This window comes from Martes martes, assembly GCF_963455335.1.
Source record: "Martes martes genome assembly, chromosome: 2".
NCBI lineage: Eukaryota > Metazoa > Chordata > Mammalia > Carnivora > Mustelidae > Martes > Martes martes.
Window position 1 is genome coordinate 172,719,126 of NC_137889.1, and position 15,186 is coordinate 172,734,311.

Below are 15,186 nucleotides of genomic sequence, written 5' to 3' on the forward strand. Positions count from 1 at the left end.
AAAGGACACTGTGTCCTCTCCTCTAGCCTTAGTTGAGGCCAGCCATGTGACGGTCTTCAGGAGATGCCTGATCATGGAGACCTGGAGAGCTGGGAATGGGGGAGGGGGCAGGTCCCACCGGTGCCAAGCAGGTGACACACTTTGGGGTAACTGATAGCTGCTTGGGAGAAGTGATAGATGTCTGGTGCCTTCTCCCCCTCTCTATCCTTCCCCCAGGAAAGAGGCACTGACTGCAGCCTAACGGCTCTTCCACCAGCCCCACTAGTGAGTGGCCAGCCTCCAGGACGAGTCCCTCCTGGTCACTGCCACCCCACCTCCGTGCAGCTGCTCCACGGCAAACACCTTGCAGATACTACCAGACCCTGAAGTCCGCTGTTTTCACGCCTTATGTGATGTCCCCACAAGGAGGCCTGGTCCCCTCACTGAGTGGGGTGATGTGTTTCCTTGGGGCTAACTCCACTTAGAAACCCCCTCCGGTTCCCACCAAAGGTCACAGAGATTGTCCTCATGGGTTAACTCGACTGACCCTCTGTGCATTATTGGGGAGATGACATCCGGCGGGTAGTCTAACATAGTGGTTGAGTGTAGAGTGTCCATGAATGAAAATATGGTGTGTCATACAGCACACACATGTCTTCCCAGGTACATCCTGTCACTTTTCTCATCAATACAGAGCAGCTCCTGGCTGACCACTGCAAAGTCTTGCTAGTTGGTTTTTGTAACCAAAATAGCAATGCTCATGCAGCTGTCGTCTACAGAGGAGACCCTCATCTGATATCGTGACTTCATTTTCCGTCAGCCACTCAACAGACGTTTGAGGAGCTGTGCTGTATGTGGTGGGGCATGGCAAAAAGGCAGAGCTCGTCACCCTCAGTGTTGAGCTCTACTTTATACACTATAAGCCAGAAGCACTGCCTGAAGAATTTATTGTTCAGAAGAAGGAAGAACTGAGAAAAAAAGGAATGGCTTAGTGGGGCTAACCACGTGGGAAGACAGAACAGATTTTTAGGCATGGCTGACCCTCCACCCTATATCCCCACAGAAAGTTCTCTCTCCTGTACGTATCCTGTCACTTGGAGATTCCTTTAGAATCTTACTAAGCTCTTCTAAGTGCCTGGTGGCAAGTACTTGGTGGTATTTATCAGCCATTCACATATTAGTATGAATTATGCCAACCTTTCTTCTAAATCCTAGCTGAGATTTGTTCTTTTCATGGAAGAGCATTTTGATTGAAGGAGAGAGAAGGCAGGTAGATAATCTGGTGGGAAAGACTATCTGGGTATTTGGGTGGGAGATGGGAAGTCACGCAGTGAAATCACAGTAAAGGTAAATACCAAACAAATTCTGCCTTCTTTCTCCCCGTGCTTGAGATCTAAAAATCTGAATGGTAATGCAGCCCAGGCCCATTCTAAGGTACGTAGACTCTTCCATGGGAAGCCTTGGGAATCTCCTTACCATTACAACAGTGCTGCTTGGGGCTCCAAAGAGCCCCATCAGAGAGCTGTCAAGGAGCCCTATGACTGGGCAAGGTTCGAGAGCAGAGGACTTACAGAGCATGCGCTATTTCGAGATGCTCTCTTCGATATACCCATTCTATAGGTCTCAGGGCATGGCAGGCATATAGATTTTCCTGTTTGCCATGATTTTTATATGAATGTGGCATTTTTATTTATTACTTTCCTTTCTGCAATGATGTCAACTAACATTTCAAAGCAGAATTACTTTGTTCAAAGTGAGAAAGAACATACAGTTATCAATTCTAAAAACTCAGGCACCATATTGATTATCCAATTATACATAAAGCTGAACATGTTATAGAAGGATATCGGGTCAACTTTTAGAGTGTGAGGGATGGTCGCATTTCTGTGTGTACGGACAATGGCCACATTCCCCTTTGAGAACATACTTTCAGCAAACAGCTCCCTTCCTTCTTATATAATGGTGTATCCAGTTTTGCGTTCAAGTTTCAGGGTTTCTGGGCCCCAGTACCCATCCACACATCCCTCGGACTTGGGGATACCCGGTCAGACCCTGTCACGTAGACACGGACAAACGTTCTCCCCCAGGGCGCAGTCCTTACCAGGATCTGGCACAGCGAACAGATAAATGGAAGGGTTGGTACACCACGCCCACCCTACCTGTCTTCCTGGCGAAACACGCCTGGTAAGTATCTGTCAGTATCACACCTCGCAGAGCTCCTGGGGCTCACGAAGCACGGCGGAGTGTGAGCAAGCCCGCCGTCAATTCTTCCCATGTGTCACTCACCTCTCCCCAGATGCCGACTGTGTCCCGGATGTCGTTTTTGCAGTAAGAAAGCTGCCTGATGCAGTTGTTGACAGCCACGCTACTTTTGCCGGGAGCGAGGTCCTCCTCTGCCATTTCCACCCATCCCAGAGAGCGTACCGCGAAACACTGCAAGACAGAGTACGGGGGCGTGAAGGTAGGCACTGACCACAGCCAGTCGCCGCCAACTTACCAAATCCCCCTGCAGGGTTTGCCCAGTGTGGCTCCCATCACTACATAACGTCTGGTCGTCGAATTCAGCAAACGAGTCCTCTGTTGCTAGAAAATTAAACTGGGACCACCTTTTGCTGTTAAAAAAATGTAGTGACGGGGCACCGGGTAGCTCAGTCGGTTACACATCTACCTTTGGCTTGGGTCCTGGGATTGAGCCCCACATCAGGCACCCTGCTTGGCACAGAGCCTGCTTCTCCCTCTCCCTCAGCTGCTCCCCCTGCCTGTGATCTCTCTCTGTTGAATAAATAAATAACATCTTTAAAAAAATGTAGTGATGAATATCTTCTTGCCTACTTTTCTATATATGTGTGTGTGTTCAGATTATTTTCTTGGAGGGGATTACTAGAAGTAGAATTATAGGGCTAATAAGTATGAGGATTTTTAAGCTCCTTTATCTATGAAAAGTCAGGGTTTTTTTGTTTTGTTTTGTTTTTTTAAACAGTGAGAAATGCAACACCCACAAGATCTACTACTTGTTAAACAACCCAGAAAAAAGACAGTGGGAGGGAGAAAGAATTAAATACATGTTTGGCACTTGTTTCTAGTACTGATGAAGCAAAATGTATTCTTTAGAACCCAGAAATGAGGGAATGGGGAAAAAATGTGCCTTCATGATAATTGGTCTCAGGTCCCATAGCACCTGTAATTAAGCACCAAATCCTGAAAGGCCACACAATGCACCAGCTCGCAAGAAACCCTACAGCACAAGTTCCTTTTATTCTTTTATCCTTTCAAGATATTTTGAGATTATGCTCCTTGTCTTCCCTTTCTAAAGTTCACTCAGTTGTTTCAAAACATAAAAAAGTATTATGTGCACGTTGCAATGAGAACATTCAAAGATGTATAAGAAAAAGGAAACTCATGGGACATGCGAGGGCTCATTCGGCGACAGACCTGCTTGCTGTCAGTTGCCAGGGATGCCAGGTGGCTGGAATGGGGGTCCCTCCCCAAGTGCACCCCAGCTGAGGAGGCTGCCTATCTCCCCAGCACAGGGGGACTGGTGAGGGGCCACATGTCTGCAGGAGCCAGCAGGCTGGCTCTCAGGGTACTTTATGAAGTTTCCAGCATGAACGTCATCAGCAGATGGACAGAGGAGGCAGCTGGCCAGAGAGGAGCACTGAACAAGACTGCCCGACTGTCGAAAAAGGCAGAAATGGGGGACGCCTGGGTGGCTCAGTGGGATAAGCCTCTGCCTTCGGCTCAGGTCATGATCTCAGGGTCCTGGGATCAAGCCCCGCATCAGGCTCTCTGCTCAGCAGGGAACCTGCTTCCCCCCCACCTCTCTGCCTGCCTTTCTGCCTACTTATGATCTCTGTCTGTCAAATATATAAATAAAATCTTAAAAAAAAAAAAAAGGCAGAAATGGCCAACCACCTCCGAATGCAGACAGTGGGGCAAAACCCCGGGAACGGGCATCGTTCTTTCCTATAGCTGCTATCCTCCGGTAACCTCTAGCTTCATTATACTACATTTACACTGAAGTGCTGACCCACCCCGCAACACCCCATGCAGGGCATGGCTGCCGGGGCAGTTCCAACAAGGACCAGACACGACTGACACCTCCCCTTCCCCACGGGTGGGAGCAGTTCCTTAGCTGACCTCGCAACTCATGCAAGTCTATAAAGCAAGACGACCCTGCCCCCCACACCGTAGCCACTTCTGGGCCTGCCTGCTCTCCCACCTACAGTGTACTTCCACTCTGAACACTATCAAACGCTTGCTTGTGTGAGTTTAGTTCTGGATGCCTTCTTGGCCGGACTCAAGAACCAAGGCTGTGGAATAGGGCTCGCCGAGAACAAAAGGAAGAAATGCCACACGCTGTCCCCAAGTGACCATATTCGGTTCCGTTCCACCTTCCTTGTTTGACGGCCATGCCCTGACTGGCCCCCTCCTGCCTCAGTTGCGAACCACACTTTTGAGGGAAAAAAGCCCCACTAAAACACCAAAGACAACCTGTTTAAGGAAACAGCACACAGATCCTCCTGCGCTAGAGGGAACGCCGGCCACCGGGAATAGAACAGCAGCCCTGAGCTGACGACGGTGGATGCGATGCCTTCTACAAAGACACTAAAAATGGTGGGTATTCATCCTTTCTGATGGCTGAGTAATACTCCATTGTATATACGGACCACATCTTCTTTATCCATTCGTCTGTTGAAGGGCATCTCGGGTCCTTCCACAGTTTGACTATTGTGGCCATTGCTGCTATGAATACTGGGGGGGGCACGTGTCCCTTCTTTTAACTAAATCTTTATCTGTGGGGTAAATACCAATAGTGCGATTGCTGAGTCATAGGGTAGCTCTATTTTTAACATCTTGAGGAGCCTCTGCTGTTTTCCAGAGTGGCTGCACCAGTTTGCGTTCCCACCAACAGTGGAGGAGGGTTCCCCTTTCTCCGCATCCTCGCCAACATTTGTTGTTTGCTGTTTTGTTAATTTTTGCCATTCTAACTGGTATGAGGTGGTATTGCATTGTGGTTTTTGCTAAGTGAAGTAAGTCAAGCCGCGAAAGACAATTATATGGTTTCGCTCATATGTGGAACACAGGCAATAGCACGGAGGACCACAAGGGAAGGGAGGGAAATCTGAAGGGGGAGAAATCAAGAGAGGGAGAAGAACCATGAGAGAATATGGCTTTCCCACCTTCGCCAAAAAAGTGCGTGGAGGTTTGTCCACACACCAACAGGCAGTCCTCCGAATGGAGTCCTACAGTTCAACTCAAATCTGACACTACCCGCTGACAGCATCAGATCCCACAGGCTAAGGGGCTGGTCCTACAAGACTGTCCCCATCCCCACCCCCTTTGCCCTCTACCCCAACTTCAGATGCCAGTCACAAGGCTAGGTTATAAACTGGAGGTTCCAACAACTTGCTCCCCGGATTCCATTAATTTACTAGAGCAGCTCACTGAACTCAGAAATATTTTCCTTACTAGCTTCCACACCCTCTCCAGGCAACCCTACTCTCCCCCATCTGCTTGTGTTCACTATCTTTTGGGGTTTGGATGAAAGCTTCATTACAAGGGCATGACTGATCAAACCACTGGTCATTGGTGATGGAACTCCATCTCCAGCCTTCCTGTGCCTCCCCAGTGGTCCAGGGCTGGGACTGGAAGTTCAAAGGTCTAACACCTGGGGGCCTCCATGCTTGGCCAGCCACCAGCCTTAGCTGCTCTCCAAACATCCCATCATTCACATAACAAAAGACCATTACTCACTCTTAGCACTTGAGAAATTCCATGCGTTTTGGGAGCTGTGAGCCAGGAACCCAAGAGCAAACACATGAGAAATAGATCTCAACCACCAAATACATATTCTTATAAATCACAATATCACACACCTCTAGTGCTCTCCTCCAGCATCAAGAAAGAAATGGAAACTCTCCCAGTTTGGAGAACGTGTATATCATCCCAACCTACTTTAACAACAGAAAATAAGCAAAGTACAGTTGTATCATCTGACACAACGAACAAGACATTGTTCGATCGTCAAAGGTATTAATTCATTCATTCCTAATACTAACTGTACCCATTACATTAACTGTACCCATTTTACAGGTGAGGAAAGAGAAAGAAGCACAAGGCTAGTGAGTGGAGAACCCAAGGTTCTGGGCTCTTAACCACGCTCTATATGCCTGAGAGGACAGGGTCAGATGGGGCTGCGTCCACAGAAAGGCTCAATACCGGTCAGAAACATTGGTACAATTTTGAGTGTATATGGCCCAGAGCAGAGACAGCTTGAATTAAAATCTTAGCTCTGATTTACTGGTTCTGTGATCTTGCCAAGTGGTTTATAAAATCCCAATCTCTTTTTCATTTATAAAAATGGAAAGAATACTCGGCGAACATTTGTTGAATGGGAAAAGCAAATGAACAGAGTGCTACAGTGAATCTTAGCTGGAGTCATCATAGGGAGGGAATGAAAGGATACGACGTGTAGTCCTTGTGACCACACGTCCCAACGGTCCCCAGGACATTCTGGTTTGTGTTTGTTTTTCTAGCAAAATTACCGAGTGGCTCCTTTTACTCTCGAAAGGGTCCCAGTTTGGGTAATAAATTACTGTGGTTGCTCTGGTCAAGTTCCAGGGTATCCAGCCTCTGGTGTGGAAAATGGAGGTTCGGATGGGCCACTGTGATGTGCCCAAGTGGAAACAGGGCTCGAGATCAACCAAAGTTCTTATCAGTTGAACATCTGGTGATCCTGGCAGAGGTGAACAATAAAACACTATGCAGTCATCATATGCCCTTAAAACTAGAAGCCAGGAACACATTTTCCCACTCTCTTAAATTGCCTGCTACAAAATCCTACAGCCTGTAAATACTCCAAAGAATTTATTAACAACAAGGAAGGTAAAAGAGAATATTGGCTGCTTTGTGTCCCTTGAGTTCAAGAATACGCAGACTTCAATTTCAACAAGCTCACTAAAATTCTAGGGTATTCTCCTTGGCTAAGAAATGCAAATGGTCCATGAAATACATTGTTTGTCAGGCTGATAAAAAGAAAACAAGAGCCCTAACTATATTATTACAAGGAATTTCAGTAATTTTCCTTGTGCAGTTTTGCCGCTGTTGTAATTTGGCTTCTGATCTATAAAGCCTCACCACGGGTCCCCGTGGCTTTAGTAAGAGGAAACAGGTGTAAGGGGGATAACCCTGCTCCGCCAGGGAGCGACTTCTCCCTCCCAAAGAATTAAGCCCCAGAGAACAACCCGAGCTGTTTGGTGCTTCCCCCGTGTGGCGAGGAAGGTTTACAACCACCAACAATTTTCCTTAAACTTGGAGATTCATGATGCCCCCTTGCAGTCAGCCCTGGGAATAAACATCTGTTTCATAGTACAGGAAAAGCCCAAAATATTCAATCAAAAAAATCAGAATCGGGCTCTCTGCTCAACGGGGAGCGTGCTTCCCTCTCTCTGCCTGCCTCTCTGCCTACTTGAGATCTCTGTCAAATAAATTAATAAAATATTTTTAAAAAATCAGATATTTAATCAACCTTACTTTTAAGATACTCTTTTTCAAAATTTTTAAAAAAGCCTCCCAATATTTGCACTTTGATTGATGTTCATTCTTCTTCTCAAGATTTTGTTCTTGATCTCTACATTCAATGTGGGGCTCGAACCCACAACCCCGAGATCAAGAGTCACATGCTCCACCGACCAAGCCAGTCAGGCAGGCGCCCCAGTGTTCATTTCTCAATAGCTCTTTACCGAAAGCGCAACAAATGAGTATCGGTTCAGGGAATGAACAATGTCATTAGATGAACAAGTCAAGACTTTGGGGAGGTCACTTCCAGTCTCTAAGACCCCCTTCCTCACCTAAAGTCATGCTGTTTCTAAGACTGGTCCTGAAAGCAAAATGTGGGTGGAAATCCGAAGACTGCCACTTAGTATCGAGATCTTGAGCAAGTAGGTTAAAATCTCTGTGCCTCAGTTTCTTCATCTGATACTAAGAATCCCCGTCTCCCAATCACCTGTCACATGTTGTGAGGGTTAACTGGGAGAGTTCGCTGCTGCTCCCATTAGCCATCGCTGGCATCAGGGGAACGAGCATCGTGGCTGAATTAGAAGGGTCACAGCTCTTGGCCTGAGGCATCCTTCTCTCCCATCTGTTCTCATTCTCCGCACTGGAATCAAGTTGTCATATCCTGGTTGGAAACACACACTTCTCTCAAGTCCTATATTAAAAGACATACACCTGGGGAACACCTCTTGCAAACACACGTGTGGAGGGACAGAACACAGCACAAAGCCTTGGCTTCTACAGGCCAAACAGTCCTGTGTTTGAATTCCTACAGCCCCACCGGTGCTCAGCCTCCATGAATCTAAGTGTTCTCAGGGGCAGAATGGTGGTAAGAGAGGCTCCCAGAGCTTCCAGGAGATCCAAAGCGAAAGTGGCTGGCACACAGGAGGCCCACAGCAAATGTTTGCTTTCTTCTCCCTCCGGATCAGGAGACCCTCTCATTTCGGTCTTTGTTCTCCCAGAGGTGGTCTGCATTTCCTTCCCTGGAGCTTTAATGAGGACAAGCAAGAGGAGAACATGCGGGCAAGGGATGGGGAGGGAAAGACAAAGGAACTGGAGGGGCCAGCCTCGCTCCCTCCCGGTGAGCCAGCCTCAGTGCCTGGCCCCAGGGAACATGGCGTTTCCATGAGCCCATGTCCACACGGCAGCACCTTCAATGCCTGGGTCAAGGTCAGAGCTCTGTGACAACCAAGGAGCAAAGACAAAGAGGGAACTGATATTCGAATCCACAGCAACACTAAATCATAGATATTAAAAAACTGAAAAAGTTCATAGAGGAAAGCTACAATTGCGTTTAGCATTACACACATAATCCTAATTAACACTCATTTATGGGACTGACTTAACCATTGAAGCCTAATTACCCTGCAGCACAATAACAACTGTGTATTCAAGTCAATAAACATTTATTGAGTGTCTATTAGTTCCTGGAGGCAGAGAGAAATGAGTCAGACACAGCTCTACTCTCGAAAGCCTATAAAGGAGCAGACACCAAGTGCGAATCCATAACACGGCGACGAGAAATCAGGGGACGCAGAGACACACACGTGTGCTGTTGCTCATGGAAGGGAAGCTGTTTTTCTAACTCAGAGAGAGGGCATTTTGGATAGCTGTTCAAAAAAAACCCATTTTATTGATTCGAGAGAGAGCATGTGCACACATGAGTCAGGGGAGGGGCAGAGGAAGAGGGAGAAGCAGACTCCTCATGGGGCCTGACGCAGGACTCGATCCCAGGACCCTGAGATCATGACCTGAGCTGAAGGCCGATGATTAACCGATGCAGCCACCCAGGCGCCCCTAGACAGCTACTTGAGGGATGTGGTATTGAGCGGAGCTTTGTAGAATGGATGGACTCATTCAATTAACACTTACTGACATCTCCAATAAGCCAGGCACTAGAGACACATCAAGGAACCTACGAGACCAAAGGCTCTGCTCTGCGTAGTAATTTAAAAACCGGAAGGGGGTCCCTGGGTGGCTCTGGTGGGGGAAGTGTCCAACTCTTGATTTTGGCTCAGGTCACGGTCTCGGGGTTGTGGGATTGAGCCCCACATCTGGCTCTGTGCTCAGCAGGGGATCTGCGGGTGACTCTCTCTCTCCCTCTCCCACTGCCCTTTCTCCCCACTCTCACTCAAAAACATGAATAAATCTTAAAAAAAATGAAAAACTGGGAGGATGAATTCATTTGGCTATGACACCAAAGGTCACACAGCTCAAGGGTATGAACAAGATGAGTTAGGTGCAGGGTATGGAGGGGAAGGGCATGAGCATATTGGCTTAGGCAGAAGGTTTTCAAGGGACGAATCCCAAGTTGGATGATCTGAGCCAAGTTACGTAATCTCAGTGAGCCTCAGTTTCCACATCTGCTGCAGTAAGGACAACGGTACGGACCTCCTGGGGGTAACTGCATGATGAAACGGGAGGGCCTGTGCTAAGCACCTTTACAAGGTCTGGTCCGAGAAAAGGTGAGCACTACTTCCTCAAGGTCTTCGGTCCTTGTCAGATGGGTGGGGATTGAGGAATGCCACCAACAGCCAGCCGGTCAATCCTGTTTTGTTTTCCAACTCATGATACAAGCAGGACCAAGGACGCACCTCAGTGACAGGGGGTGGGGAGAGACAACAGGGCCCGGGGTGGGGTGGGGGGGGGCGCGGGGGAGGCTCCATCCTCTTCAGGAGGACACGCTCTATCTCCTCAGTGGGGTTGACCAGGAGTCCACGGCTCTCGGTGGGGGGATGGGCTTCTAAATCTCCTGAAAATATGCCCCCACTTATTTGTGTTTCCATATTATGGAAAAGAGTCCAAAGCTTTCACTAACTTTCCAAAGGCTCTGAGAATATGAAATACTTTACAAGAATTCCAAGGGAGTTAGAAACCAGAGCATCAAGACACCCATGAAGACGCATGTATGGGGGCAGAAAGAGCTAACCAGGTGGCAGCAGAGCTCTTTTTTGAGAAGTGGAGGAGGCGAAGAATGGTTCAATGGCTCTACATTAGAAATGAGCAAGCACTCAGGGGAGAGCAGAAGAAATGGATGTGAAGGGAAGTGGGGGTAGAGACAAAAGGCTGTCCCTCTAGGGAAGGAAGCACAGGCTCTGGGCAGGTGGCCTGTAGAGAGGACGGGTGGCCTATAGAGAGGACGGAAGCCCGACGCCCTGTGTTTGATGTGCTGGGAGCCCCTCGATCATCCTCAGGGTTCCAGCAAAAGCCTGCTACAAAGAGTGGACTGATGTGCAGGGGGTATTAAAAGAGAAGGGTGTCCCCTCCCCGGGGGAGATGCCTGGCGGAGGAAGAACGATAAGCAGAGGCCTCAGAGTGGAGACCGGGAAGTCAAGCCAAGCCCCAGGGAGCGGGCGGCCTCTGGGAAGGGCACCCGGACTTCCTGAGGGCACGAGACTGGCACTCTCCCTGGGAGCCGAGCACGCGGCGACCCCGGCCGCTGCCCGAGTACCGCAGACCAGTTCTGCGGGGCCCTCCTCCATCTGGGCGGGGGGAGCTGGTGGAAGGGAAACATGGGTTCTTACTACATGTGACTATGAAGAACCTTTTTTTTTTTTTTAAAGATTTTATTTATTGATGTGAGAGACAGCGAGCACAAGCAGGGGGAGAGGCAGAGGGAGAAGCAGGCTCCCCCCTGGGCAGGGAGCCTGATGTGGGACTCGATCCTGGAACTCCAAGATCAGGACCTGAGTTGAAGGCAGACACTTAACTGACTGGGCCACCCGGGTGCCCCAAGAAGAAGTTTTTTAATAATCATATAGCTCACATATGAACAGTGAGAGTATTCTTTTTTTCCATCCTGGTGGCCAGGATAACATAGCCATTTAGGGCACACTACGTTTGAAGTCCTGTGTTCTGGATGTTTCTCTAAGAGTTGAGAACAGCCCTCCACCCTTTCATTTCCCAGGCACCGCATGCCATGGAGACAGTGCGAGCCTGATTTCTGCCCTGGGGCCAGTCTTCTGAACATCCAGATTTCGCTGAAAAACAAAGCAGCGAGGAAGCAAAGGGCTGTGACTTCAGATGACTTTCACAGAGTCTGATCTGAGAAAGCGCAGGCCTGGGGCGCCTGGGGGGCTTAGTCTGTTGAGCATCCAACTCCTGATTTCAACTTGGGTCATGATCTCAGGGTTGTGAGACTGAGTCTTGTGTCGGGCTCTGTGCTCAGTGCAGAGTCTCCTTGAGTTTCTCCCCCCGCCACCCCTCCCCCTGTTTGCACACGCATACACACTCTCTGACTCTAAAATAAGTACGGTCTTGGGGCACCTGGGTGGCGGTGGCTCAGTGGGTTAAAGCCTCTGCCATCGGCTCAGGTCATGGTCTCAGGGTCCTGGGATCGAGCCCCACATCGGGCTCTCTGCTCAGCAGGGAGCCTGCTTCCTCCTCTCTCTCTGCCTGCCTCTCTGCCTACTTGTGATCTCTGTCAAATAAATAAATAAATAAATCTTAAAAACAAAAAAAAGAAAGTAATTCATTAAAAAAAAAAAGTACAGTCTTAAAAAAAAAGAAGAAAAAAAGCACAGGCTTTTCAAGATTCAACACACCTTCCTTGGACTGTGCCTCCATAATAGGGAAGCCCCGAGGGAGTCGGTGTTTGTGGTCATTACATGGAGGAACATAAATCATTGTCATCCCGGACGCTGTTTTCAATATAATGAGGCTTTAAGCGCTCTTGCTTCTCTCTGCAACGCTGAAATGCTGTCCAAGTCCAGCATCCGGGGGCGCTCTGCTTGAGAGGTGCCCGGGGACTCCAGAGTGGAGGCTGACCCACTTCTCCGTTGGGCGGAAGCGAGGAATCAGCCTGATTCATTATTCAGCATGACCCTGGCGGCCAGGGAGGACCAGAGAGCATTTCTACACTGACCGCAGTGAGCGCTGCGGCTGTGCCTGCTGCTTCCCCCAGCTGTGGACAGCACGATGAGTACGGGGGCGCAAAACAAGACGCCTGGCCCTTGGGGACCCCCTAAGCCCAGTAGGACCATTTACTTAGTTTTTTCCCTTCCCACCTTTCACAACAAGACAACCCTGCTGGTAAAGCACACCCTTTGTTAACATCTGACAGGGCCATCTACAAAGAGGACTAGACATCTAGTACTAGATGTCACCCATAATAATAGATGACACGCACACAGTGCTTACGATGTACCAGGCATCCATCCTCCGATGGGGCTGTAATTGAACTATTGTCTACGATATCCATCTCTATGCCTGTTTGCGGGCTCACTCCTGGCTGGTCGGGTCACCTCTGCCACCGGCAAATAAGAGGCTCTGTCCCTAGTAAATGTTCTGGAAACACGCAAGGTCAGGGTGTGGGAATAGCACGCACGGTCTCTGTATTTGGGAAAGGCCTCAGAGTGCGTGCCATGATAGGGAACCAAAGCCAAGTTATTTAACACAGATTAGAGGAAAGATGTGTTACGAAGTAAGGGGCAGAGTTTCCAATCCCCCTCAATGCACGACGTGGAGCCGCACGGGTTCCCAAGATTTCAGGCTTTGGTGATTTGACAATCCTTCAATGAATATAAAAGGATGCTTCCCCAGCAGGTGTGTCTCTCTTTCTCCCGCTCTCTGCCATTCCCAAGGCGGGGGACTCTTCCTCAGCTGTTCCGTAGCAAGGGCTTGCTGACTTGCCACCAGACAACGCTGAGAAACGCCGTCATTTGGAGATTTACAGAAACCGAGGTTTGGACCACTGATGTACTGGAAAGAACGTGCAAGGGCGGTCACGCGGGAGTGGACAGAGACGTGATTCCGCACGTCCTTTAAATATGTAACTGTCGCTGGGGAGTCCTTGCTGCCCCGCTGTCACTCAGAGGAAACAAGCACTCCCCACTCCTTCTCACTGAGCGATCTCTTTGTAAGGATGAGATAGCCCAGCTGCACAGAAGGGGAGCCTGGGCTCCTTCCTATCCCCTCATGTGGCCGGGCGGGTGTGGACATGGTCTGAGGCCGTGCTGGAGAGCAGGACAGTGCCATTGCCCTGGATTTTGACACACGCTGGTGCAGCACTGAAATCATGACCTCAATGTGTTTTGCTTTTCATTTAAGACACAAGATACATATTTCTGTGGGGCAAGGAAATCCTAATGTCAGTAAGTCATAAACATATTTCTTTTCTTTTTTTTTTTAAAGATTTTATTTATTTACTTGACAGACAGAGATCACAAGTAGGCAGAGAGGCAGGCAGAGAGAGAGGAGGAAGCAGGCTCCCTGCTGAGCAGAGAGCCCGATGCGGGGCTCGATCCCAGGACCCTGGGGTCATGACCTGAGCCGAAGGCAGAGGCTTAACCCACTGAGCCACCCAGGCGCCCCCCATAAACATATTTCTAAGTATCTATTATCTTAAAAGCAAAGTTCTCACTCGTACTTAGGTGAGGGGATTCCAGAAATTAAATGAAGAGGGAGGGAGTTTCCATTTACTGAGCTCCTATGGTAGAGATGCTTTTATCAGTTTCCATTTAATTTGGTAGAATTCTCAGGACCAAGTGAAAGAGGTAGATTCTCCCCACCACTCCCCATGTTTGGAAGCAGAAAACAGACTCCCTAAAGGAAATCTGGCCAGTTTAGGGCTTCAGAAAACATTCTGAAAGGTGTGACCTGGGGTACCACAGTAGTCACACTTAACCCTACACTTGTGCCTGTGGCGTGAGGAGGAGGCGGGAGGTGGGGGAAGGCTGAGATGGAGACAGAAGACAGCAGCATCACTCACATGTGTTCATCAGGAGTGTGTGTGTCTGGACACGACATGCGGAGTAGATAAGCTTGTTTCTCCTGTGTTTCTCCTTCAGGAGAAATTTTTGGTCACCCAATATGTGGGTTGTTTTTTTTTGTTTGTTTGTTTGTTTGTTTTTGTCACACCAAGCAATTCTCTATAATAACGCTGGGTGTCCCATAATTTAACTCAGTTCTGACCCTGTGTACCTGGAGACAGCATCAGATCCCACAGGTAAAGGGCTCAGCCCCACAAGACTGCCCCCTCCACCTCAGATGCCAACGGCAAACCTGGGGTTGTCCCCCGAGCTTCTGACTGGCTGGCTGTAAACTGGGGCTTCCCACCACCTCCTCCATGGGTTTAACTTGCTAGAGCGGCTCACAGAACTCAGGAAACCAGTTTCCTCACCAGATAACCAGTTCACCGTAAAAGGATGTCGCTTGGAAACAGCGAGATGGGACAGGTGCAGAGTGCGAGGAGTGGGGACGGCATGGAGCGACCATGCCGCTCCCCAGCCCTGCACGCATTTACCACCTCCGAAGCTGCATAAATCCCGTATTTGGGGGATTTTTAGGGAGACTTCATCACATAGGCACAATCTACCATTCATTCCATGTCTAGCCCTCTCCCCTCTCTGAAGAATGTGGGAGGGGGGGTAGGGCTGAAAATTCCAAGCTTTTCATCATGGCTTAGTCTTTCTGAGACCAGCTTCCCACCCAGGAGCCCAACAAGACTTGCATCATCAGAACAAAAGACACCCGCTGTCACTCAAGAAAATCCAATGGGTTGCAGGAACCAGGATCAAAGACTAAACTTTAGAATGAAAGATGCTTCTAGTGCTCTAACCACGTAGGAAATCCTGAGGGTTTTAGGATCTCTGTGCAGCAGGGACAGATGCCAGATACCATCCTTACATATGTAAGCAACTTCATCTGTGTGAT

General features: G+C 48.9%; 1 protein-coding gene across 1 annotated transcript in view; it reads right to left on the reverse strand.

Annotated features, from left to right (window-relative positions):
- Positions 1-15,186, reverse strand: part of APBB2 (amyloid beta precursor protein binding family B member 2) — a 375,440-nt gene that overhangs the window by 69,350 nt on the left and 290,904 nt on the right. The window contains exon 12 of the mRNA XM_080797039.1: positions 2,266-2,412. Within this exon, the coding sequence (XP_080653165.1) occupies positions 2,266-2,412 (147 nt within the window). The remainder of the gene's footprint in view (positions 1-2,265; positions 2,413-15,186) is intronic.